The sequence below is a fragment of the Cydia amplana genome, chromosome 3 (assembly GCF_948474715.1).
Source record: "Cydia amplana chromosome 3, ilCydAmpl1.1, whole genome shotgun sequence".
NCBI classification, from domain to species: Eukaryota; Metazoa; Arthropoda; class Insecta; order Lepidoptera; family Tortricidae; genus Cydia; species Cydia amplana.
In genome coordinates this window covers 4438844-4466737 of record NC_086071.1, presented here as the reverse complement: position 1 = coordinate 4466737, position 27894 = coordinate 4438844, and the positions used below count along the sequence as shown (strand labels likewise).

Sequence of the window (27894 nt, the reverse complement as noted above, 5' to 3'; positions counted from 1 at the left end):
TAGTATTAGCATAACTTTATATTCAGTGGCGTCGCACGAGTACTTAACTTACTGGTAACGTCGTAAATTTTACAAAACTTACAAACACGCAGGATGCACTCAGAGATTCGTAAGTTATAGCTGTCCATGAACTGATATTATGAATAAAAATTTAATAAATTCATATTTGTGGTTCCATAACTCTATGTTTATCTACGTTGTAAGAACTTACTTAAAAGTAAATGATTTTTAGCGTCGAAACAACAAAATAAATCTTGATTAGAACCCTGAGAACAAAGATAATTTTCTCAAGACACTTCCAAGCTTCCAAGCCCGTTTTAGTTCGTTAAATTTCAATAAATTTTGCACACTGCAAATACCGTGTAGTTACCAATATTAGCACAAGGAGTTGAATAACAACTTTGCTCCCTTGTAAAACAAAATAAAACATCTTGTATTCTAGTAACATGCCTTTTTACAAATTTTAATCCTTAGTAGTAAAAAGTTGCGTCAGCGGGCCGTGCTACGAATTTACAGACCCAGTTCTACCCAATTATTGAACCATGTTCTCATTTGGTTCTTATACTTACCTTAAAAGTGAATAGTAATTTCATAAGTCCTTCATAGGCAACATAGCGCCCATCACGCCCAATTTATTAGTTTTATTACTTTAGCTAAAAAAAAAAAATGGTATAACATCTCAAAACGTGTTTAATTTTGTAATTAGGTGTACCAGTTGTAACTGGTACAAGCCACACAGAAAACTAAAAATGTCAAACTGCAGTCTGGTTGACGTTTCTTACGTATTTGTAAATAAATTGTAATTATGCATTTTTCGGAATAATAATAAAATAATCTATGGCTGATGACGAAGATGAAGGAGAAGGGGGGTTGTATGAAGAGGGACACTGGATTTGGGATGAAAATGCTAATCAAATTACATTTGTAAGGCAAGTAAAAAAGGCTAAATTACTTTTCTTTATATGTGAGAGTAACGGTAACATTCCATTTCTGACCGCAGCTGCACTACTGGTACTGAACGCGCCGCTGTTACTGTCAATTTCCATAGTAAAATGAACAGTAGTGCAGCTGCGGTTGGAAATGGACTGTCACCTTAAATGGTGTATGAAGAGCCGCGGCCGCTGCTGGAAACCATCGCCAGTGGGGACTTCTGGCCGAAGGGTGTGGTGTTTCGGCGGTTCCGTGGGAATCTGCCAAATCCTACACCGGAACATGCGACACAACAGAAAACCTCCGTGTCGCCGAAATAATTTTTAGCTTGTAAGATTTTTATTATTGTATGTATGTTAGTTTGTAAGGTATGTATAGGTGAACCAGGATCTATTGAGGGTGCGCCATGTTACGGAAATTTGTTGGTACTAATTTCTAGCAATGGCAACAATTTTCTCTATGATAGTTGTCAATATTGACAATGTAAACATTGCTTTGTCTAGTTTCGTGTGAATTATTATTAGACTGCAATAATCATGCCGAAAGTTTTAGATTTTACAGAGAAAAAAGTTGTAAATAGTGTATATAGTTATTTATTGGAAAAAAAACGTGCGGGAGAGAAATTTCTTCCATTAGAAAACATAACGAAATTAGCATCTGAATTGACGGGTAAGTTTCAAACTTATGGACAAATGTCACTATAGTCAGGTCGTCACGATTTGGTTGATGTCTTGTAATCATTTGATTTGTGTATTAGGTGTATCGCATGCATCGGTATCACGGATTGCTAGCGAAGGGCGTTAGGGCGGAATTAAATGGCCAAACCTAAAAAAAAGAAAACAAAAAAAAGAAAATTGACTTTACGCTATTCATTTTATCTAAATCGAGTCAGCCATTTAAGCGTAAAAACCGAAGAAATATCCAAACATCAAACTTCGCACTTATTAAAGTTGTCGGAATAAAACAAAAATCATCTGCCAATTTCCATTGTCCCCACTATACAAATTGTTGCTATATAAAATTCAAAACGAGCGCCCTCTTGACAATACTCCCAAAGTTCTGGTTTACCTATATCTATGGGCCTTAGTTGCCTGACAATAAATGATATTTGATTTGATTTATTCATAGTTCAGCTATTGTACCTATACTGGGAGATATGAAGATAAATAAACTATTTTCTGTTATATTATCTTCTAGTAATTAAATTGTATTGTGCAGTGACCGTCCGGTTGTCGTAGACGAGGCTATTCAAATGCCGACCAAAATGCCGACGGGAGCTATAGAGTTCAGAGACGACGTGGATTTAATAGAACAGGTGACTATTTTTTTAACCTTTCAATTATATATAGATGGTAAAACCAATTTGTCAGTAAATAGGAACAAAAAAAACTATACTCATCCTTTTCTTTTGGGTGCTCGTACTAGTGCAAGACAAAGATAGTATGACTCTCTCCATCTAAAAAAGTGTATTTTTTATTCGGTAGACTAAAATGACATTTCATAGTATGAAATGACATTTTATGTTCATACTAAGAACTGTCATTTCAGTCTACCGAATAAAAAAATAGACCTTATGTTTGAAATAAAACAGTCCTTTAACACTATAGTAGATTACCAAACTTTCTATAGGTACCTACATAACTACTGTTAAAAACGGAGTATTCACAATTTATATACTTGGTCAACCAGATCTTGACAGTAGAAAAAGGCGGCAAATTTGAAAAATGTAGGCGCGAAGGGATAACGTCCCATAGAAAATTTGAATTTCGCGCCTTTTTTTACTGACAAGATTTGGTTGACCAGCTATATTTGGTTTTGCGAGTTCACGAGCAAGTTAGCGTACAACTATTCGGTATTTTTCTAAGATTCCCACGATACAGGCTGTGCCTAGTGTGGGGATCACTGTACTGCTTTTATTGATACTTTTGTATTTCCTGAAATAAATATGTTTTGAATCTTTGAATTTTTGAACTATGCTGAAATATCGTGAACTCCTAAAAACAAATATACAAATGGTAATTGCTTATTTTAAATCGTATTTTAAATATATTATATCTATAGCTAATGCCAATTAACATTTCAGTTAAGATATCGGAGACGTTATCAACGGAAACTGAAACCTGAACAGCCGGATGTAGTTACAGTGCAAGTAAGTGTGATATCCGGACCGCAGTTTAGCTTTAGGTATAGGTAGGTAGTATTAGGTACCCTAGGTACACACACGAGGCTTTGTTTATAAGGAAAATATCCTGACGACACCAAACTAATCCTAATGAGTCCTAGAGTAATGCGAACTTCCTACGTCGATAAGTTTCTATGGCGGAATTTTCCTAACTTTTTGTACTTTTTGCTCTACGGAGCTACGCCGTAGCGCTACGAGCGTAGCTTCGAAATGGCCATTTCGCTCGGACTTCTCCCGTACTTGTAGTACTTGCGAGACACCCGCGCGAATGATATCTAACTAATATGATTCCAATATTAATCAAAATTGTTATGAAGTATGTACTTTCGAATTGGTGTCCTTTGTCACGACGACTGACAAGTGACTAAGACAACTAGAGAAAAAATCAAATTATTTTTATTAAATATTTTGATTTGTGCTTTTAAGTACTCTGTAGTCATACTACCTATAAATTATAAAATAAACTGAAGTAATTGTGATATACAAAATATATATTCAGAGACCATACTTAATTTTATATCTGCAACGCAGGCTTCGTCAGGTAAACACAAATTTACAATCAGCTACAGGCATCGTCACAAAAACTACAGCGATAAAATCCGCAACAGGCTTCGTCAACTCACTCTAAAAATACACATTAATAAGAAACAAAAAAAAACCTACAAATAAAATACACCTCCAACTCACCACTATCACTCTTTGTGATATACTAAAGAAAAAACCGGCCAAGTGCGAGTCGGACTCGCGCACGGAGGGTTCCGCACCATCAACAAAAAATATAGCAAAACAAGCAAAAAAACGGTCATTGCACCCATCCAAGTACTGACCCCGCCCGACGTTGCTTAACTTAGGTCAAAAATCACGTTTGTTGTATGGGAGCCCCACTTAAATCTTTATTTTATTCTGTTTTTAGTATTTGTTGTTATAGCGGCAACAGAAATACATCATCTGTGAAAATTTCAACTGTCTAACTATCACGGTTCGTGAGATACAGCCTGGTGACAGACGGACGGACCGACGGACGGACAGCGGAGTCTTAGTAATAGGGTCCCGTTTTTACCCTTTGGGTACGGAACCCTAAAAATGACCAAGCCAATGACGGTCAAATAGTACCTACTTGTTTGATATGTGCAGGATTGCAAGGACCTTGCGCTGTACACGGCGCCGGTGACCATCCTGAGCCCCGCCCTGATAAACATGCTGCATATACCGACTACTGAAAGATTTATCAAGGCATTAATTTTATGTTGCCAATATTATTTACAGGTAATAAAAAATAGGTATTATTTCTTTAGCATGCAATAAAGTTGCTCAACATTGCCTAGTTTTAAAATTAGTGGTTCTATATTAGTTGGAAGCATAGACTAGGAATCCTCTAGACGGAGTTTAGAGCAATTATTTCATGAAACCGATGCTGCCAAAAATACGGGGGTGCGGGGGGACGAGGTGAGCGAATCCCGTGCCGTGATTGGTCCGTTCAAAGACGCGGACCAATCACGGCACGGGATTCTGACACTTTGACTCGAAGATGGAGTAAAACTACCGTATATTGGCAGAGGGGGTAGCGTTACTATGCTTCGTCTAGAGGATGTCTTGTCTGTGGTTGGAAGTATGAACTGTAACGTCAGCAGAGCAGCAGTTTAGCACGTTTATGCTCATTACATACTCAAAATTAATAAAATCAATCAAATCAAATATTTTTAGTTAGCTCTGCTCGCAGGTGTCGGACGAGATGGCGCACCGCATGCTGGATCTGGAGACGCGCGTGCGCACGCCCTACTGCGACGTGGTGGAACAAGAGTTCGGCACCAACCTCAACGATTTGCGTGTGCTAGTCGCTAAGGAGTATTGCACTATGCTTATAGGTACAAGTTACAAAAGTGGTATGCACTTTATGAGTGAATTTAATTCATAAAGTATGTACGTATGAACTTTTACAGTTACAAAAATTTTATGGTGCCTTTTAGATCTATGTTTTTTTTCTATCGAACGAAAGTTGTTAAATCAGGTGTCGAATCGTTGAAGTTACAACAGGAAGGCCTAAAGATTAAGTATTATTCCGTTTTTGGAAATAAAAAATGATCTGAAAAGTGCCACGAGTTTTCAAAAACTGCTGGCTGATCGCACTGCATCGACCAATCCAGACTTAAAATAAGCATAACATATACTATGGGCCCTAGGTGACTATATACACTCTTATAAAGATAAATATATACTTAGAAACATAGATAACATTCACTCGGAAACAAATATTCGTGATAAAAATACAAATAAATGTCCGTACCAGGATTCTAAACCGGCTTCGTAGGCAGGGTCACTACCGACTAGGCTAGGAGGCCGTTCTATAATGACAGGGGTATTGACAGGTGGCGCAGACACTAAGAAGTACCACCACATGGGCCCGGCGAAGAAGCGGCGGTCGCTCTCCGACAAGGACGCGCGGCTTTTCGAGACGCTGCTGCGGATGTGCGTGCAGATCGTCTGGCTCGCTTTAGGACGCAGGGCGTTTAATCAGATAGGTAACCAACAAACATCATTTTCCTTGCGTTGTCCCGGTTCTGAAACCCTTACCCCACTGCGAAAAATGTGGTCATGGTGATAGGCATTCTAACCTTTTTTTAGAGACTGGGGTCAATTGGAAAGTGTTGAACATTTTTAAGTCACTACTCCGCTAATTTGTTTGGTAAGAAGTTTTAATTATAGCCAGGTTATCTGGCTACATAATACGAAACTTTGGCTACAAATTAATTTCATTATTATGAGCGTTTTACAAAACCCAGGAAAAAGTTTTGATTGACCAATGTAGAGGGTTATATTAAACAAAAACGGGCGATTGAAACATCTGGGGTTAGGAGTCTTTTTACGAGTACAAATATGGTTATTCATAATATCAATTTATCTGCCACAAAATGATCCACGTTTCAATTGACCCCGGTGCCCTACTACTCGTATTGTATCTATGGGATAGGCGCGAGTGATCGTGGGCGACTGTCCTAACGATAATATTTACCTGTCAACAGAGCTGGAGGTGAATCGATTGTTCAAATCGGAAATCTTCAACACTATAGAGCACACTCTAAAGACCAACTACGTCGAGAAAATGACGAACGAGGAAAGGAACGTCCTCCTGGGCGAATGCGTGCGAACTGACAAGAAGCTCACCACGAAATCTCCCATCATGAACGAAGTGTTCTGTTACAGGGACATTGACTATCGTATGATGGGAATTGGAGTTATCAAAATGCACCAGTAAGATTTATTATTCATGGGTTACAAATGGTTAGATTTTTATAATATCGGTGTAGTCTAAATTTGTTTTCTTATTTTTGCGTTTTGTTTGTACTTACTCGCAAAACTAAGTTCAATTCATTTAAAAATACATTATGTATTTCACGATCTGGTCCATAATAAGTTTTCTTATATTTTCCTGTACACAAGAGAAATTTAAAATGGCAGGCAGGTGTTATAGTTTCCTCCCGGCCGTCTGTCCGTATGTCACGATCGTTTTACTCGGAAAGTATAAGATACATTGGAAAAGTCGAATTGAATATAACCAAACAACACAAAACATTAATATAGATAAACATACTTAACCTTTTGGACGCCAATGACAGATATACCTATACGCACCGTAGGTCCAACGCCAAAGACGTATTAATCGGTCATAGACCACAGAGCAACATAGACCTAGGTGCATATGCATAAAGTTCAATTTCAGTTTTGACACTTCGGTGACGTGGCGTCTGAGAGACAGCTTTTGTGTTTGAGACGGCGTCGAAAAGGTTAAATACGTATAACCTTTAACATACATAGACAATTACTACTATATGGGTAAGTATTTTTTTTATGATGCAAAAATTCGTTGTTTTTCAGATTGCCGATACGTCTCAGGTATATACATAATATTGTGGCCGGGCCAGAGGAGAATTACGCGGCGCTGGACGTCTCGCTCGGCATCGTGGGGCTACCCCGCTCCGTCTTCGACACCATGCTCAAACCGCTGCCTGTGGCGGAAGATCCGAAATCAAAGAAATCTTTGTAAGTGTAGGTACATAACGGCTTCCGTAGCCTAGTCGATAGTGACATTACCTACAATGCTGCCCTGGATTCTAAACCAGTAAAAACATATTAAACCAAGCTAAATTGACATATCACAATACAATAGGGAGTATTACTGCAATGTTTTGCCATAGAGAAAAAAATACATAGAGTGCTCACTCCATACATCAGTTTTAGTACCAAAAAGACTATTAGCATCTAGCATCGAGTAGCGGAACTATCAATACTGCTACTTGACAATAGATGTCGCCACCGACCGGAAAGTCTTATGCTGTTGAGATAAGACTTTCCGGTCGGTGCTACATCTATTGTCAAGTAGCAGTACTGATAGTTCCGCTACTCGATGCTAGATGTAGACACTGAAATAATAGTCTGAACTGATGTATGGAGTGAGCACTCTATGTATTTTTTTCTCTATGGTGTAGGTACATAACGGCTTCCGTTGTCTAGTCGATAGTGACATTACCTACAATGCTGTCCTGGATTCTAAACCAGTAAGAACATATAAGAGTTAAACCAAGCTAAATTGACATATCACAATACAATAGGGAGTATTACTGCAATGTTTTGCCGCCAGAGTGCAGCACTAGCGACGTAAGTATACCATAGAGTAACTTATACACACTGTAACTTAAACTGTTTTTTGACATGTTTTCACAGACAATAAAATATGCCATTGATACATGATACATCAAGGCGGTTTGTTTACAAAGGGCCTACCCGGGACACGCAAAATCGAAACTCAGCTATCTGCCTCTTTATCGCTCCAATATGCAAGAGCAGGGATCGGATACCGGTATTTTTTGTATGGGAACGGAAACGGTATTTTTTCGTTCTTTGCTAATTACTTCATTTCTAATTGAGCAATCTAATAATACGAAGCCGTACCCTAAAAACACAACTGAATCCTACATTTAGAGTTTAAAATAATTCGAAAAATATGGTTATTTCTAAGTTTTTGCAAAAAACCGGTTCCGATCCCTGTGCAAGAGTGATAGAGAGGTTACATAACAAAATTTCGATTTTCTAGTTTGCGGTAGACCCTGAATTATTGTGGGAGTGGCGCTCCCTACGCAGACTTTCGCGTAATATTCCCTATTATATAACAAAATATCACTCATTTGAACACTAGATTTAAAAATTTCCAGAATTTTCTAAGAGTTTTCCAACATTTTGGAAATTTTCCGCAACTAGCAAGGAATCCTCCACTTACGGATTATACATTATTATTAACAAGCTTTTATTAGGTCGACCTGTATGTAACTAACATGTAATGGAATCTTGCATGTTAAATTTGATCCACTTCCCGGTTTCCGATTGAGCTGAAATTTTGCGTACACATGTAAGTCGGGTGACAATGCAATATTATGGTACCATCGAGCTGATCTGGTGATGGTGACAGGAGGTGGTCATAGGAACTCTGTGATGAAACAACGCAACCTAATTGTAGGGGCAGGCGTGTCTCACTCGGCGATTTCGTCGCTTTGCTTCAGGTAGCTAAAAGTACATCCGTTCTGCCCCAATTTTGGGAAAAGCCATAAGCCGCGCGTGGCGCTATCGCCACCTAGCGGCCATATCTGTGCTGATCGTAACAGACGCGTTTTGTTAGAGAGTGAGTCTTCTGTACTTAGTACTATTATTTATTCTGTGTTAGAGGTTTTTAGAATTGTCTCGATGAGTATTAGTTGTCTGTCGTAAGAAAAGAACAGTCAGCGATAAAAGCTTGTACCAAAAATGAAAGTTTTGACAAAAACTTATTTTTGTTTCAGAGCGTCTATGAGCAGTGCAAAAAGCTCCGGTAGCATGAAGAAGAGCGGAACAGCGTGGACTCAACGAAAATTGTATGCCGACATTAACTTGCCATTAAAATCAGAGCACGGGTAAGTAAAGGCATAGAGAAATATAATAAGACAAGAGTGCTCACTCCATACATCTGTTCAGACTATTAATTTCAGTGTCTACATCTAGCATCGAGTAGCGGAACTATCAGTACTGCTACTTGACAATAGATGTAGCACCGACCGGAAAGTCTTATCTCAACAGCATAAGACTTTCCGGCCGGTGCTACATCTATTGTCAAGTAGCAGTACTGATAGTTCTGCTACTCGATGCTAGATGCTAATAGTTTTTTTGGTACTAAAACTGATGTATGGAGTGAGCACTCTATGTATTTTTTTCTCTATGGTAAAGGGGGTTATTACTGTTTAACCTTCTTCAGGACTTTTTCTGCTAAGAGGAACAGAAAGAGGAGATTCTTTCACACTCCCTCTCAATAGTAAGATAGCAAAAAATTTACAGAAAGGATAAATAATTATTAATCTTGACATCGAAAACTTTCGTGTTTTGATACAGGGTCTATCGAGTTTTTTGAAGTGAAAACTTCTTTAGCGGCGCTGGGCACTTTTTCAGGTGGGGAAAAAATTATAAACTCGAGACAGCGTAAGGCGATCACGTGACCGTAAGGCGATCACGTGACCGTAAGGTTTAGATGGCCACTCATTTAGATGGCATTTAAATCAATAAAGAAAAACTCAATGACATTACATGAAAAAGGTTCTAATCTTGTACGGGCTGAAATACGAGGATCTCACAGTTGTATTCTAACTTTATATCACTCAAATATAATTCAATAAAGCTACATCTTGATGAAATCCCTAATAAAAGTGAATTCAAAATACTGGTGAATAAAACTCAAAATATCATGACCAAATATAAATATATTTGGTCATGATGTTTTAGATAGATGCGAGGTTTGCAAGGTAACTTCACAATTTCTATTCGAATTTTAAACAACTAACGCTACAAATTTGAATTTCGAATTTTAAACAAGCTCACTGGCCAGCAATTTCGGAACTAAAGTTTTTCAATAGAAAGGAGGATGGGTCAATAATACATAGTGCTGCAACATTTTGGACTAGTCATTGAGTTTTCACTTCTGTCGGCACTTCCGGAGTGCAACCCGTTGTTTTTTTTTGTTAGCCTGGTTTAGTGTCCCACTGCTGTTGCCGCTGCTGGTCGAGATGTTATTTATTCCCATTTTATTACTATTCCAATTTACTTTTATATTAGTGCGACGGAGATGTGATGCGAGTAGTAACATAGGGTCCCGTTGTTTCTCATAAAGTTTTAATTCATAATGTATTGTTTCTCATATTATCATTAGTCATAAAACTGAAACCGTTAATATTTCAGCATTTTCGTTAGGTTATCCTATAGATAGGTTAGGTTAGAAAGGTTTGTTTTATGGCAATCCTGAAAAGTGACACGTTTCTGAACCAAATGAATTATGACTAACGAAAATTCGGGCAAACAATACATTATAGCTTAAAACTATTTGGGAAACAATTGAGACCCAATAACATACCATAAAAAACCAGGACGATTCAGTTTATACATTTTATAATTTGTGACGTTATATATGAAAAGGGACCTTATTGTCGATGGCGCTTACGCCATTATTAACGATGCGCCGATATAAATACAATGCCGCGCGACGCTGTGTGGCGTAAGCGCCATCGACAATAAGGTCCCTTTTTATAGATAATGCCCCATTTGACGTTAGAGAATGAATACGAGTAGAAACTGGTAATAAAATGTATGAAATTTACCGGTAAATTACCGATGTTCCATAATAGTTATATATTTACGATACAAGTGCGGAAAAGAGGAAATTCAAAACGAGTGGCGATAAATTAAAACACGACCGAAGGGAGTGTTTTAAATCGACACGAGTTGCGAATTATCTATTCGCACGCTTATCGTACAACGTTTTACAGTACATATGCCCCTTTAAATATTTGACATAGCAACGAAAAGTGCTTATTTTACGCACTAGTGCGGAAAAGTAGCACCATATGTACTGTAAAATACATTTTTATCAGTTGCATTGTTAACGTGTTGCAGCGACCCGATGCCCTCCTCGTTCCCTAGCGAGCCCGAGGCGCCGAGGCCGTGCAACGACACGCAGCGCCGCCGCTGGCTCAACCGTCTCCAAAGGCTGCGGCGCGGGCAAAGGGCCTCCGCCGGAAAACGCGCCTAAATACGTTATATTATATTATATACCTATAATAAAGAAAAAAAGGAAAAATGATCTAAACAATGTTTGTCTTTCTAAATTATTTAATAATAGCTTTGTCAATAGTCTTTGTTAATTAGGTAATATGTTACTGCAAAAATGTGAAATTCTCAATTTTCGAGTTTAACATTTCACAGTCGCCATCAGATATATCGGAGCGGCCAAGGAGATGGGCACTCGAGCTTCTATTGTTAAGGCGTTAGAGTGCTTGTTCAGATATGGGGCATTATCTATGAAAAGGGACCTTATTGTCGATGGCGCTTACGCCGCACAGCGTCGCGAGGCATTGTATTTATATCGGCGCAGCGTTAATAATGGCGTAAGCGCCATCGACAATAAGGTCCCTTTTCATAGATAATGTCACATACTGTGAACACCTTGGCCGCTCCGATATACCTGATGGCGGCTGTACCTACTGTTTACAAGTTTAAATAATGTACTATCGCCGTAAATAACGATGTACCTAGTACGAATTGTACTCGTAAGGTCATAAGAATCAAGAACTTCGATTGACGGCCGGTAGACAGGGTAATTGCATGATAATTTTCCATCCTCGGACTTCGGAAACGAAACTGACATTAGTGATATGTGAAGCTGACACGGTAGAGTATAGTATAATTCATTTAAAGCTTGTATTGAGGTTATTTTTGACGGCTGCTAAATAGAAACCATTTATTGCACCTGTTTAAGGTACCTTTTTATAGTTTTTCGTAAATACTCTTAAACGGTGGCCCGTAGCAAAAAATGTTCTATCACATAAGTAATTTACATAAAATTTTCTACAAAAAGATTCAGTGCACCTTTTCGCTAGGATCAATATTTTAAAATGTATTAAAGTGGGAAAGTTACGTATAATTTGTTCTAGGGTCGTTTTTTTAGTTTTTCGTAAATAACTCGTAAGCGGTAGCCCACGGTAACCAGTTAAACCTGGAGTTGCCATGGTTACCAGTACAATTTGACACAGGATTAACAGTTTAACGGGTTAGCCCCGGGTTAGTGGGATGGTGTAAGTGGCGCTAATTAGTTGATATAGCTCCAGTTTATAAAACAAACAAAAGAGAACAAAAACAAGTTTTGTATGAAAAACTTAAAACGCTGTATTTTTTAACTATGGTATCTGAAGCTACATAAACTTATTACAGAACTAGATATACCTTATCCTATTGTAAGGACAAAGTTTCAGAGCAATCTAGCTAGTATAGTTTTAAAATGAGCCGAGATGACGAGATGAGAGGAGAACCGAGTTTGCTGGGGATTCTTAAGGTGCAGTAGGTTTAGCCAGCACAGTTAAAAAAAAAACGTTTTCGTTAAAACACGGTTGCCAAAAAGTAAAACAAACAGACTCAATAAAACGTCATATCGACTGATATTAGAAATGATGTCAAATCAAATTTCTTTTTATCACACTTGCTCGAAAACGATCTTATTTCATGCAGGTGTACCATGCAGGCCTATATTGTCCCCGCGGCCCGCGGGAGTTATGGATTGTGAAAAAAAGCTATAACTCCCTTTATCTTAAGTAGGTACTAATTCATACAACCAAGTAAATATGTGGGTATAAATAAGTTTAAGTTTTAAAATACTTACATAACTTATAATTAAATATTTATATCTACTTGCCACTCTACGAGTACTTGCATATCATAACTTCCCTATAATATATTCAGAGGCGATAAAGCTAATGGCCTGTATTAACAAACCTTTATCTGTGATTGAATTGTAATATTTCCTTACAGAATAAATGCTAAATTGACGCCTGAAGTTATTTTTTGATCTGAGAGACTGTCTGACCTTGCACGCTATTCATGCCAGCAGACGTGACTGTGAGTTTCCGAGACACGCATGTCTGTGTCCAATTACAGCTAAATTCGATTCATTCCATCCCACGAGGTGCTATTGTAAAGTGAACGTACAAGATGCCAGCTGTGATACATATTTCTGCGGAAAGAGAATATGAAAAAAATCCCGAGATGAGTTCGGAGGATGTCAAAAACATAAGAGAGTGGATGCTGACTCAACCGCATTTACCACATGAACATATTACTGGTAAGGAGAAAAATAATACACACGAATACCTACGGTCTTTCAATATACTGGGTCGATTTGACACAGTCAGGGCCAGATTAAGCATGTCGGGATTGTCGGGGCCCCTAGGCAGTGCAATGCTTGGGGCCCCCTTACAGTAAATTCGACATACATAATGTTCAGTTGTTCAGTACAAGGATGTAAGTTTGCGATTTTAATTTCAACCTTCAGGTGTCAGTTGAGGCATCCGAACATGCCGAGCGATGTCGTTTTTGCTCTTATTGCGTGGACATAAAGCTTTTTTCTATCAGTTTTTGCCGATTCCTTTTTGCGTCAAGTGTGGGGGGAGCTCTTTTTTTTCTCAATAGGTAGTTAAATATTTTGCCAGGCTGAACAGCGATTGTCCGACCATAAGACCATACGGCGAGCCACATGATTAAAATTAACCTAATAAATATAGACTTTCCATTTTTAAATGACACTTCATTCACCAGTCAAACTAGCATGTAGGTATAGAGTCAACCTTAAAAGCAGCAAAAAACGCGAATTTTTTTGTGAAAGCGTGTTAAAAAGGCCGGGCCGGGCCTAAAAATCCGAAGTTCCCCAGTGGAGCGTGCTTTCATGCGAGGTCAAAGCCGTGTTTCAGGATAAGCTCAGCTAGAGCACAGACGCCAACCAATGTCCATTGTACTAAAAAGCGAGGCCGCAGGCCCAGCTTGGCGCAGCGAGGCCAAAAGCTAAGCTGAAGAAGAGGAAATTTGGAAGACAAACCAAAAATTGAAGTAAAAAGTGAGGCTGAAGGTCGAGCTCAGCAATCTCCACATTACTGACTTTCCATTGATGAGGTTTTAGGCCCTCGAGAGCCTGAAATTCGAGCTCGACATTACAGACTTTAAAAGCTATAAAATAACATATTATTTAGGTTCATAATCATGTAATGTTTCTGTGTCTGAGAAACTGATATTGGACATTAGGTATGAGTAGGTATATACCTACCATAATTTTTTTTAATGAATTTTGGCTATTTAGAACAATTTTTTTTTTACGAGCTCGTGGCCACCGGGGCCCCCTAGCCGAGGCGGGGCCCATAGGCAGTTGCCTACTCTACCTTAGGGTTAATCCGGCCCTGGACACAGTGACAAATATAATTACTGCAATGTAAATATGAAAATAAGCATCGGCTGTAGGTAATTAGGTACCTATTTAAAAAAGGTGACAGTCGGAAGTTAACTGCAGGTGCATTACTGTTGTGACATTACAGCGGTTAAGTCGCTGCAGCTGCAGTCCGAAGTATCCGAATGTCACCTTAACAGATGACGCGTGTTTCATAACTTTCATAGTAAATGTCGTTCGTTTTACATATACGTTCATCTCATCTCGCATAATATAGCTTGTTGTCGTTGACTTTAACCCTTAAATGAATAGTGTTGCCAAATGTCTACAAAGCATTAGACAGCTCACAGATTAAGGGTTAAACAAAAATCTATTTGTTCCTGTATATTATTTCAATAGTAAAACTAATAAATTTTCCGAATGATTACATAAATTTACGCAGTACTTTAATTTATAAAAATTACATTTGTTTATAGACGAAATGTCGGAAAACTTGGAAAAACCTGGAATTTGATGATTTTTAGTACTGCCACAACATAAATAAAACAGAATTAAGTTACCTATATTCACCAATGAATATATTTTTTCCAGATCTTGATATAATATTGGCATATCATAGATGTCACCAAAATATACAAAATACGAAAAAGTTAATCGATCTTAACTTTTCATTACGCAATCTGTTTTCGTTTTATCAAAACCGGAAAATAAACAAATCATTGGAAAATGCCTTGAAAACTTGGTGAGTTAAGTACTACTTGTATAGTCACCTGCAATAACATGTTACTCTTCGAAAGCCGCAAAAATATATGACACGCTATTATGGCTCTAGAAATAAGATCGTGTCAGATATTTTTGCGGCCTTCGTTGTGTATCATATTATTGCAGGTGACTGTACAGTGTTACACAAATAATATATATGTCACACCATTGTCACACAATGAAGGCCGCCAAAATATCTGACATGATCTTATTTGTAGAGCCATAAGAGCGTGTCATATATTTTCTGGGCCTTTGAAGAGTAACATTATAACATTTATTGCAGGTGACTGTCTGTACACGAACAAAATATTTATAATCATTCATGACATTTTATGTGTATCAGAATAACACTTTCATACTCGTGACTATTTCTTTAAGGTTGATTACTCCATTGAAAACTCAGACGACAAACGGATATCGAGCTGTTTATTGCCAAATATTAAACACTGACCCGAGCAAATTTGTGTACAGCGACGTAGTCAGGTAAGACAAAATGTACGGTCAGTAGCAGCACTATATGTGCCACGCGTAAAAAAGTTAAGGTACCGTTCCGATTTTAGACTACACGCATTACTGCTACTACTTTGGTTAGATATTTGCGGTAGCAATGCAGTCGGCAGTTATGTGACGCTGCAATACTGCCGCAGTAATGCTGGTGCAGTCTGAATCGGAAAGGTACCTTTTGCTTTTTATCGGTCTTGCGGTGTACTGGGGATGTTGGTGTGGGTATTTTTTGCGGTCAATATTCTATTTTATATATTTTGAAGTGAAAACTTCTTTAGCGGCGCTGTGCACTTTTTGAGGTGGAGAAAAAATGTTAAACTCGAGACAGCGTAAGACGATCACGTGACCGTAAGACGTAAGATGTCATTGAGTTTTCACTTCTGTCGGCACTCCCGGAGTGCAACCCGTTGTTTTTTTATTTCCTTGTATATGTTACTTAATATTGGGTACAAATCATTGGAAGTATGTATTAGACACAATAATATGATAAATAAGAGTGAATGTATTGTTTTTAAATTAAATAATACTTAACTACCAAAGAAGCTTTATTTTTCCTGAATGGCAACATTTAGAAAGGGACAGAGGGCTCGTGCGTCTTGCTCGCCATGTTTTCCTTCTTCTCTTACAAGTGAAATTAAATTGTATCCTAAGAAAAATATAATCACTCCCCTTGTATGAAAAAAAAACTGCTGGGCATTTAGGAAGAGCCAAGGGTGAGATCACGACTCTCTCGTTTGATTTGCTTATTTTCTACACAAATAACCATTGCTTTTTACTTCAGAGCCTTTGTAATGGTAATGGACCTCTGGCAACTGGAGGAGGGCACCGCATCAGGTCTCGTCGTGATCCTGAACATGGATCAGGTGTTAATGGGCCATTTGTACCAGATAGACCTCACTGTGGCCCAATAATTTTTCTATTTTTTACAGGTTTTTGATTTAAATAACACATTTTTTTATTATAAAATTTCCGATGTGGGTTCCATTTTATGGCTCCTCTACACGATGGGCCAAGGCCGGCCACTCCAAGGGACGCATTTATGCGTTAGAGGGAGCAAGTGATATTGCTATCTCATTCTACCGCATGGCTGCGTCCCTTGGAGTGGCCGGCGTTGGCCCATCGTGTAGAGGAGCCATTATGTAAATTAGGGTGACGTTCGGATTCACGCTGCACCAGCATTACTGTATTGTAGGAAACCTCACAATGATCATTTGTCGAGAAATTTATATGAACTTTGATGTTTCCTTCAGTAATATCGCGCTGCAATGCTGCTGCAGTAATGTTGGTGCAGTCGGAATCCGAACGTCACATTTACAGGACTGATATTTTGATTTATAATTTGCCAAAATCATTCGCTGTATATTTATTTTAAATGTGTCTGCCTTATTTTCGATTTTTACTTCCTTTTTCTTTCGGCAACTACGACCGAAGAAATATGCGATAAGATGAAACAAAAGAAATATATGACAGCGATAATGCTCTTAATTACACACAACATAAAATAAATCGAAAAGTACTAAAGTAACAACAAAAAAAAGCGGCCAAGTGCGAGTCGGACTCGCCCATGAAGGGTTCCGTATTTAGGGGATTTATGACGTATTTAAAAAAAAACTACTTACTAGATCTCGTTCAAACCAATTTTCGGTGGAAGTTTGCATGGTAATGTACATCATATATTTTTTTTAGTTTTATCATTCTCTTATTTTAGAAGTTACAGGGGGGGACACACATTTTACCACTTTGGGAGTGTCTCTCGCGCAAACTATTCAGTTTAGAAAAAAATTATATTAGAAACCTTAATATCATTTTTGAAGACCTATCCATAGATACCCCACACGTATGGGTTTGATGAAAAAATTTTTTTTGAGTTTCAGTTCTAAGTATGGGGAACCTCCAAAAAATTTTTTTTTTCTTTTTTGTGTCAAAATTTTAATGCGGTTAACAGAATACATCTACTTACCAAGTTTCAACAGTATAGTTCTTATAGTTTCGGAGAAAAGTGGCTGTGACATACGGACGGACAGACAGACAGACAGACAGACAGACAGACATGACGAATCTATAAGGGTTCCGTTTTTTGCCATTTGGCTACGGAACCCTAAAAACGAAGTAGATACTTGTTTTTATCCATTCGTATCGCCTGATTGATTGATGTTGTACTACTTGTAGGCATTCCTTTGAAAACCACATACACTTTATTTTACGAAGGATTTTCCTATAGTGTTTACCTTTCATTTCAGGAAGCAATGTTCGTTCGACTAAAAGAGTTCCATATTATCAATGCACCGAATTTCGTGGACCGGCTGTTAGCCATGTTGAAACCGTTCATGAAGAAGGAATTGATACACACGCTGCGAATACACACCGTCGGTTCCATGGACGAACATTTGTGCAGCGTGGAGCTCTCGAAAGAAATACGGGAAATCAATGGCTTAGAAATGAGTAGTAAGCATTTTAATGTTGATTCTAGATAGCATTATTACACTATTTAAATATAGTTAGTATACTGTTAGCCATTAGATGAAAGGCACCTATTTCCGAGAAGATATGTGAGAGCTTTCATGTAGCAAAACTACTGATCAAGAATTTTCGGATTCGCCACCTCATTATAAATCTGCGAGTTCCGCGACAAAACAACGAATTCTACCTTATCCTGTCGTTACATGCGGTTTCTGACCACGTCATAGGATATTTATTTAAACTTTACTGCACACATTTACACAAAAAGAGTACAAATGGCGGACTTAACGCCTTGAGGCATTCTCTACCAGTCAACCACTGACTTATTGAATGAGCTTACAGCTCGTTTCATAAACCCTATTCCTATTTTGATAAATACCTAGGAAATTGAGACTACGTTTGTGTGGAGAAGCTGTCGCTGTCGTTCACTGTCGTATTAAGTGTCTCATTGAAAGGATCATTGGCTGTTATGACGTCCACGAGCACTTGAAACCAATTGAGTTGTCATTAACGTACGTGTCATTATCTGATCGACCTGCTACATCAGAAGGACCGCTTTAAATGGTAGACGGGGTTGACCCATATCAGAACCGGTATATAGTTTGACATAAATGGGCCATTTTATTTAAAGTTTTCCCCTACACTTTTATTTAAATTTGTGAATTTCTATGTTATTTCTACTCAGAATCACGAGCTCTTTCTATCCTAATAGGAGAAAAAAAGTGTCCCAAGGTTTTTAGTTCCATTCCGTTACCATTTTTCATAGACTTTGTATGGCGGTCACGGAATGGAAAGATCGAAAATGTAGGTATGGAAAATTTGATACACTTTTTTTCTCCTATTAGGATCAAAAGAGCTCGTGATTCTGAGTAGAAATCCCAAATTTGAAAAAAAGTGTACGGGATAATTTTAAATAAAATGGCCCAAATACCACACTGATTAACAAGCTTCAAACTTACTTTTACCAACAACCGCAGAGATTCTGTGATTGTATGAGTAAAGTCTAGCTTGGCAGCCAGGACCATCACAAAACAAAGATTCATGAATTGTAAATAATAAGATGTGTAAGGTCTAAGACAAACCGACAAAATTTTGACAATCAAGTCAATGAAGAGTTGCCGCACCATGTACGGAGCTGTGCAGCGCCGTGTTCAGCTGTCAATCTTTGTGTATCATTATATTAATATCATTGATTTGTCGTAACCCTGCCTACCAAGCTGAAGGTCCTGTATCCGATGACACGACATGACATGACTGTGATCCGAACACAGTAAGGGCATTTATTTGTGTCACAAATATTTTTTGTTCTTGGGTTAAGGATGTTTTCTATGTATTTAAGTAGGTAACTAATATTAAAACTTGTTTTTACGGTTCCGTAGCCAAATGGCAAAAAACGGAACCCTTATGGATTCGTCATGTATGTCTGTCTGTTTGTCCGTCCGTCCGTATGTCACAGCAACTTTTTTCCGAAACTATAAGAACTATAGGTACTGTAGAAACTTGGTAAGTAGATGTATTCTGTGAACCGCATTAAGATTTTCACACAAAAATAGAAACTAAAACAATAAATTTTTGGGGGTTCCCCATACTTAGAACTGAAACTCAAAAATAATCTACGGATAGGGTCTTCAAAAATGATATTTAGGTTTCTAATATCATTTTTTTCTAAACTGAATAGTTTGCGCGAGAGACACTTCCAAAGTGGTAAAATGTGTCCCCCCCTGTAACTTCTAAAATATGAGAATGATAAAACTAAAAAAAATATAATTATGATGCACATTACCATGCAAACTTCCACCGAAAATTGGGTTGAACGAGATCTAGTAAGTAGTTTTTTTTAATACGTCATAAATCGTAAACCGCAATTTTATTATGTTACTTGCTGCTACGGAACCCTTTATGGGCGAGTCCGACTCGCACTTGGCCGCTCGTTAGTTTTAAGTATTAGTGAAAAAAAAAGAATAGCAATTTGCATTGAACTGTTTTTATAACGTGTATTACGCAATATTTCAGATCAAACGTGGAACAAACTAAAAGAAAATGAAAAGTTTTTTGAAGATGAATCTAAAAAACGAGTGAATGAAGCTAAGCGGCCTGAAGAATCGTTATCAATGAGCAAAATATTCAGCGGTATGGAGGACACCTTCAGGGACTTGCAAATCGATTAAGTCCTGATGATAAATACATACCAATTAAGGTATTCAGACGTATGAGTGCTAGTTACTGTACATGGTATAATAATATACTCCGCCTGGTACTCTCTTCCGAGATTCGCGAATGACCTAACTGTCACTTGCCTACGTCATCATGCTGTTTACAGGTTCTCAAACTTTAAAATGTGGGAGAATTTTAACCAACGGTGAAAATTATTTTAACGGCATTTTTTTTAAGTTATTCATGTAGAAACATAGTAGAATAAAACAAATCTATACTGCACTTTTCACTCCTACTCTTACAGTTCCGAATAGAACAGCCAACCATTTTCGTAACAAAACATTAATTACCAAGCTTACGACGTGAAAAGTTTGGAAAACACTGCGACTGCTGACACTGAGCGAGAAGGAAATAACAATTAACACGCGTTCGACAAGGATGACGGTCAGGGACAAAATGGCGGATTGTCAAATGTGACAGCGCTATCCTGTGTTGCCAGTAGTGTAAACAGAATTACCCGAACGTCTGAAATTTCTTTCGTGAATCGGAAGATATTGCTAACGAATAATTAAAAATGACGTGTTATTGTAAAATTTAAGATAAAATACATATAAATGAAAATTATAAAAGTATAAAGAAATATTTTAACTTATTAACCATAGATGTTATGTTGAAATAAAGTGGCAATGTTTCTGTGACGTAGGTAAGTGACACTCTGGGAAGAGAAGACCATGTTTTATTAGACCATGGTTACTGTACTAGCTAGGTAACAAAGGGGGTGTCATATATTGGGCATAAGCAAATTTGAAACGCTTATATTAGAAAGTTATTGTTAATCTAATTCAGAAGAAGATAAATATTATAATTAATCTTAAACAAAATGTTATTTTAAACTCACCTAAAGTTAAAAGGAATTCAGAAATATAGGTACGTTACAATAGAAGAGCTTTCAATATTGATTTAAACTAACACGATTCTCACTCATACTTTTATAACTACCACGGGACTTAATCGCGTAAGACTTACGTTTATTTATGGCCTGACGTTTCGAACGTGACGTTACGTTTGTGGTCACAGGCAGACTGGCGCAAGACTGGCGAGGAATTGTATCAACATCTTCTTGCTGCGCGGGTTTTGCGAACTACCCGCACTTGATCTTGATTAAATATTCACTTTGCCTACACACAACACTCACGACATCCGACCATGGTATGAGATGGGATGTTTTTTCACCCTACATTTCACTCACTGGATCACTGGATTCCATGAAGACATCAGAATGAGGATGTTCAGAACTTCAGAATGAGGGACAGGGGATTTCGTCTTCGTGGAATTCGTGGTTTTTAGGATTCCGTACCCAAAGGGTAAAAAACGGGACCCTATTACTAAGACTTCGCTGTCCGTCCGTCCGTCTGTCACCAGGCTGTATTTCATGAACCGCGTTAGCTAGACAGTTGAAATTTTTAAAATGATGTATCTCTGTTGCCGCTATAACAACAAATACTAAAAATAAAATAAAATCAATATTTAATGGGGGCTCCCATACAACAAACACGATTTTTGCTCTATTTTTTGTTGATGGTGCGGAACCCTCCGTGCGCGAGTCCGACTCGCACTTGGCCGGTTTTTTAATTTAGAACGCTCCAATATCGCCATAAAACTGAAATTGGTGATTAAATTGGAGATCGACGCCAATTTCTTTTCTGATCAAATCGGTCGATTTGATGATTTGATCATCCCGTCTGGACTCCGCTTTATCGGGGTTATCCCCAGCTGTTGTTACTACCAAGTTGTTACCTCACAAGCAATACCAGTATGACTCGGAACGGTATGTACCTACTTATGCAAACTTGAAAAATAGGTAACTAGTTAATTTGTTTTTGACTAACCAAATTCGCTCGTAAGTACTAATATTGAGTCTAGTCTTATCCTCCATCCGATCTTACTCGTAGGTACACCTTACCTATAAACTTTAATTAATATATTTTTTTATAATATTTCCAAAACCTTGTTTGGTTTTATCAAAAAACGGCGTCAATATGTCGTTGCACGTCGCTCTCGTCATGACTTATTCTGTTTTAAATCCTTGACTTCACATACGAGTAGTCACAATGGGATAAAACTTCTTTTATTTTATAACGAAACAATAACGCTACCTCAGAAGCTCAGATTCCAAATCTTTAGTCCGTACAAAGCCGGTACATTGCAACCGCGAGAATTTGCGGTGTATTGCTTACGTTGTTCTGTTTCACGGTGTTGCCATTTTTACGGAGAAATCTGTACGTAGGTATATGGGATTTAGACCTTCTTCCTCCTCGCGTTATTCCGGCATTTTGCCACGGCCCATGGGAGCTTGGGGTCCGCTTGACAACTAATCCCAAGAATTGACGTAGGCTCTAGTTTTTACGAAAGCGACTGCCATCTGACCTTCCAACCCAGAGGGGAAACTAGATGGGATTTAGACCTTATTCCATGTATATATTTTAGAACGTATAAGTAGGTATTGCACAAAAATTTAGTAAAAATATTGCACATTAAATTTAATGGGTTCGCCTAGTATTTCATTTACTGTCGTTATTATTTTGCTATGTTGCTTTGCAGAACCTTTTAAGTTTCAGAACAGTCGAAAAAAGCGTTAAAACAATCTATAGAACCACGGACTTGTTTAGCGACGATATACAGAAACAACATATTTCCAAAACTCTAATCTGGTAACACAGTGTGGGTCGTGATGTTCCTCACGTCGTATTGTATAGATTCAATGATTCAGCGATGGCGTAATGGTTCAAAATAAACCAGGACCTGCTGCAATCACTGCACCATTGTCTCCTAACCTAAATGCGACACAAAAGAAATTCGATTGTATTTATTACAAAGCTTCGTTGAAGACAGTGTACCCCTGGTAGAATTGCATTATACCAAATACGATTACGTGGAATCGTTTGCTCATTTTACCTGGCAGCGGCGGAAAAAGGAGGGGTGTTTGACCTGAATGAATGTGTAATATATATAATAAGTTATTGGCAAAAATTTCATTTTTGGTACAAGTTTTTATCGCTGACTGTACTTTTCTTACAACAGACAATACTAATACTCATCGAGACAATTCTAAAAACCCCTAACACAATTAGGTTGCGTTGTTTCATCACAGAGTTCCTATGGCCACCTCCTGTCTCCATCATCAGCACCCCTAGCACATGATTGGCGTGACAGTATCTCGCGGCGAGATAGCTAGACTACCAGTCTTTCTCTAACTATGTTATTAAAAGAGGGTCGGGTAGTCTATCTCGCCGCGAGATACTGTCGCCCCAATCATGTTCTAGCCCGGCTGATCAGCTCGATGGTACCATAATATTGCATTGTCATCCGACTTACATGTGTATGCAAAATTTCAGCTCAATCGGAAACCGGGAAGTGGATCAAATTTAACTTGCAAGATTTGATTACAGACAACGGGACAGGGGAAAGTAAATAAAAGCTTGTAATAATAGTTAATGTTCCTGGGATTCTGGATCCTGCTAGAGCGGCGGTTCTCAATCTTTTTTTGACGGAACCCTTTCGAAATATTTGATGGAACCCTACAATACGGTGGCGGCATAGTAAAATTTTTCGAGGCGACTAAAGCATAGTGTTCTAAATTCTTGCGGAACCCCTGCAGGGGTGTCGCGGAACCCTAGGGTTCCGCGGAACACACTTAGAGTATGGCTGTGCTAGAGAAATAAGTAATTATAGAATGGAATGTTGTACATTGACTCGCCTGCTGCTACCTCTATCGTTCGCGCGGCTCAACGCATTTCGCTGTCCCGCCCATGCTTACAGCTGTCAATGACACTGTGCGATCAGGATAGCAATATAATTATGCGTGTGCGATAGGATAGGAACAGGCAGGTCAATGCACGATATTCCTTGTGCTAAGAGACTTTACCTCTATTAAAAACTAGCTTTTGCCAGCAACTTCGTCTGCGTGAAATTAGTTCCACCAGTTAAAGTACGAGTATAGCGCCTGGATAAAATGTAATGGCAATAATTATGCGTAATTGCTTAGACCAGTGGTTCCTAACCTTTTCAGTCCGGTCACCCCTATGACTAACTAGGGAACCTGATTTTACTTCTCCCAATGGTAATAAAAAATAAAACGTGTACGTTTGTTGTATAGTTATATTAGGTTAGCTTATTACCCCCGTAAAATACCAGTTTTACCCCCACGGGGGTAATTACCCCCAGGTTAGGAACCACTGGCTTAGACTAATTAACTGACAGTTCATTAATTATCTCATTTCCGACATAAAAACTATCCTATGTCCTTCCCTGGGACTCAAACTATATCTATGGCAAATTTAAACTAAATCCGTTCAGTGGTTTAAAAGCGTGAAGAGGTAACAGACAGATATACAGATACACTTTCGCATTTATAATATTAAAGTATGGATTAGTAGTAGTATGGATGTAACAATCAAAATGACGTATTTTCGTCAATTTTTTTTATCTATTTATGCAAATTTAACATGTATCAGTTCACATGCCAAAAAAAGTCATTGTTCGGTTTCAGTTATTAAACTTTGTATTTCTCTCGTGTGCATTATTAATTCAATATAAAGCGCAGGGTGGCAATAAAGAATTATGTACAGTGGTTTTATTACGCTGGATAAACTCAAACATAAATTTTCATCTTGACATCTCAATTTATCCAGCCGCTTTAAGCAGCTCGTTATCTGATCATGAATATTTCAATATCGCCATTTAAGTGCATGCCCATAGAAGTGCAACTGAACAATGAATAAAGCGAAAGGCTTCAATATTAAAATTGGCGGGCAGAATAAAGTGCATGTGCTGTTACATAGTAAATAATTCTGGCGGGAGTCCCGGCATCCGCACTTGCAATAAAACGAACAATGCAATTTAGCTAGTGCTGCATTCACGCGATGGCTTCCCTGTAAAAGTTGGTAGTTAACCGCACTCGATCCGGCCCGTCGATTACCGGGAGATATAAAATAAAACGGCCCAACCAAATCACAATACAGCAACATATCACAGTCAGGTGCCGTTATAACCGAATGTATTGAAAAACAAAACATCTGCGCGGAGAACACATGTTCCGGCGATACTCTTTTTAGACACCCGCCCAGTGTTTTATGCGTACGAGTATGAATGCGTGAAATATTATATAGAGCAACGAAATAAAAGCGGAGATAACAGATGCATGAAAACTTAGCGTGGTCCAACATTAACACCCTGGCTCTGCATTTAGAAACGGCATCAAGGTCATGACTGCCTAAAGATCTTATAATATGGAGTCATAAACAATTTGGCTACAAGTGTTCAGTTCTCCCAAATCTATAGCTATAAATGACATAAAGTACCTATATAGCCCTAGGTATGTTGTCAATGTTGTCATTAAAATGTAACTACTCTATAAAAACATTAAACATAATATGCATTAATTAAATCGTTATGTATGCCGCATGTATACTTATCAGTATTTAATTTTCACTCATTACCTATTTAAGTTTTATAATAAATATATATCAACTATCGGAATAAACTTGATCACAAATTATTACAGTCATTATAATTTATATCATCTTCCAGTAGGTATTAACTTGGTTATTCATTATTAAATTTGATAAAAACAATTTGATACCTATGCTCATCACAACAATGTTGTGGATTATGACAATCTCTGATGATGAAACGTCGTCGGCGGTGGAAATGCACCTGACAGATCTACCAAAAGTTATTATGTGACATAAAGCGGACACTGGTTACAGTACAGTCACAATTCCTCATAAAATGCCGTCCGATTTGTGGGAATAGCATATAAAAATTTCAAAGAGCCGGTGCGCGTGCACTGTCCGCGCGCCGCCGCATCACTCCTGCATAAAACATGCAAATTGGACCACTTCGCTGGTGTGCCTAAGTTCACTCGCTTTTGCACTTTTATGTAAAATTGAGGGCCATTAGTCATGTAAATATTATTAAACGTGCTCGCCGCCACAAAACCTGTTTATGTACGCCGCAGATACAATTAGGACTTTGAGTTTAATGAATATTCTTCTATTTGTAAGGACTTTTAATTGGCGTGACATGGTAAAAAATACATTTCATTGTTGGTGCTGAATGGCACAATAGAAGTTTAATGACTGCGGATCGTGGGCTGTCGTGGATGTGCGATGAATGGCGGCCGTTCGGCGCAATACACCTAATGAGCTTCTAAATTATCCCGCGGATATCATAATTTACCTACCAATAAATTTCTATTTTTGGACATTTTATATTATAAATACATAAACCCGTTATTTATGTAGATATGTACTAACAACCTAAAAGCACGAACACAGCTTCACTTAGTAGGAGCATTGTAATTTGAAAAGTAGGTATAAAAAAAATTGTTATTATACTTACATATTCTTTAAATGTTGTAGAGCTCCACTATAATTAAGGATCTATGGAAATCGAGCACTAAAAATAGAGTTGAAATTTTTAATGAATTTTCTACGACCGAATAAGAGGGCAAATAAAGGACTAGATGATTCTGTACTTAAGTAGTTTATTTATTTTATACATAAATATAATATTCAGTAAGTCAATTGTTGACGCTTTAAATTAAAGAATCATAGTTTAAAAAACAAAACCTTGTAAAATCACAAATTTCATAAAGTAATAAATATTAAGCAATATTATCATACAAGGACCTTTTAAATTCCACACTTTAAGAAGATTAACCGTGAAATTCAAGAAAGGCTTAATTCCAAAGTAACATTTATCCCTCGAGTACAATTTCGGATCAGACCGCAATATTAAATGCGCAGATATTATTAATTAATGGGAGTTAAAACTTTGTACCTAATTTCAGAGAAAAATGAGGTGACCTCTTTTATAAACGACTGTATAATAATAGGCACTGGTAAGGAGAAAACAAAATGTATTCTGACAAATAATAAATAGACAAAAAGTATCAAAACCAAAAACATAATAAAAAAGGTAAATTTATACAAAAAGGTTGTGCGATCTTGCACAACCTCCGTACATCTCAGTAAGTACCTAGATAAAGTTAGTGTTACCGAAGGTGCCCGAAGGCGATTAAATAACGCGAGCTTCCCACTTCATCAATTACCGCCCCCCGCGCCCGCGACTCATTGCCGCCCTGGCCCAGGATCCGTAGTTATTGCAGTCGGTTACCGAGCGCGACTTGGTGATAAGTGTTGACCAGTGTATCCGAAATCCTCCGAAAATGCAGCATTATGAGATAACCGTCTAGGCGGCCACGAATGGTCAAGGAATTTGATTACTGTGCCACTTCGTATCTTGTCTTCGTGATGCTTCGCAAATCAGTTGTAACTCGAAAATAGAACATGATATTTTAAAGTTGTTTAATTTACAATATTGTTTAATTAATTTCTAAATTATATTCTTTGTTGCAACCCATTTTATCTATTGTATTTATTTTTGCGATAACAGTGACAACAATATTATGATATGCCTAGCGACTTTCATATTGGTTGTCACTGTGACACGGTACGAAGTGGCACGTGCTTAAATCAAACTCGAAATAAAGCTGCCCTTAAATTATTTCTGATTAGAGTGATTAGATATCATCATAAAGCTAATAAGCAAGACTAATAATAATAAG

At 37.9% G+C, this 27894-nt stretch overlaps 1 protein-coding gene, 1 long non-coding RNA gene and 1 pseudogene across 2 annotated transcripts in view; 2 read left to right on the top strand and 1 right to left on the bottom strand.

The window, feature by feature from the left end:
• Positions 1–19866, bottom strand: part of LOC134662410 (uncharacterized) — a 179538-nt gene extending 159672 nt beyond the window's left edge. The window contains exon 1 of the long non-coding RNA XR_010098069.1: positions 19713–19866. This is a non-coding gene — a long non-coding RNA (uncharacterized LOC134662410). The remainder of the gene's footprint in view (positions 1–19712) is intronic.
• Positions 759–11220, top strand: LOC134662891 (protein phosphatase 1 regulatory subunit 36-like). Its single transcript, XM_063519198.1, has 10 exons — positions 759–929; positions 2149–2245; positions 3014–3079; positions 4247–4378; positions 4833–4977; positions 5479–5631; positions 6133–6361; positions 6986–7150; positions 8941–9051; positions 11075–11220. The coding sequence occupies exons 1-10, from the start codon at positions 838–840 to the stop codon at positions 11208–11210; spliced, it is 1326 nt and encodes a 441-aa protein (XP_063375268.1). The 5' UTR covers positions 759–837; the 3' UTR covers positions 11211–11220.
• Positions 13032–20285, top strand: LOC134662399 (alpha-tocopherol transfer protein-like; annotated as a pseudogene).
• Positions 20286–27894: the final 7609 nt, after the last annotated feature.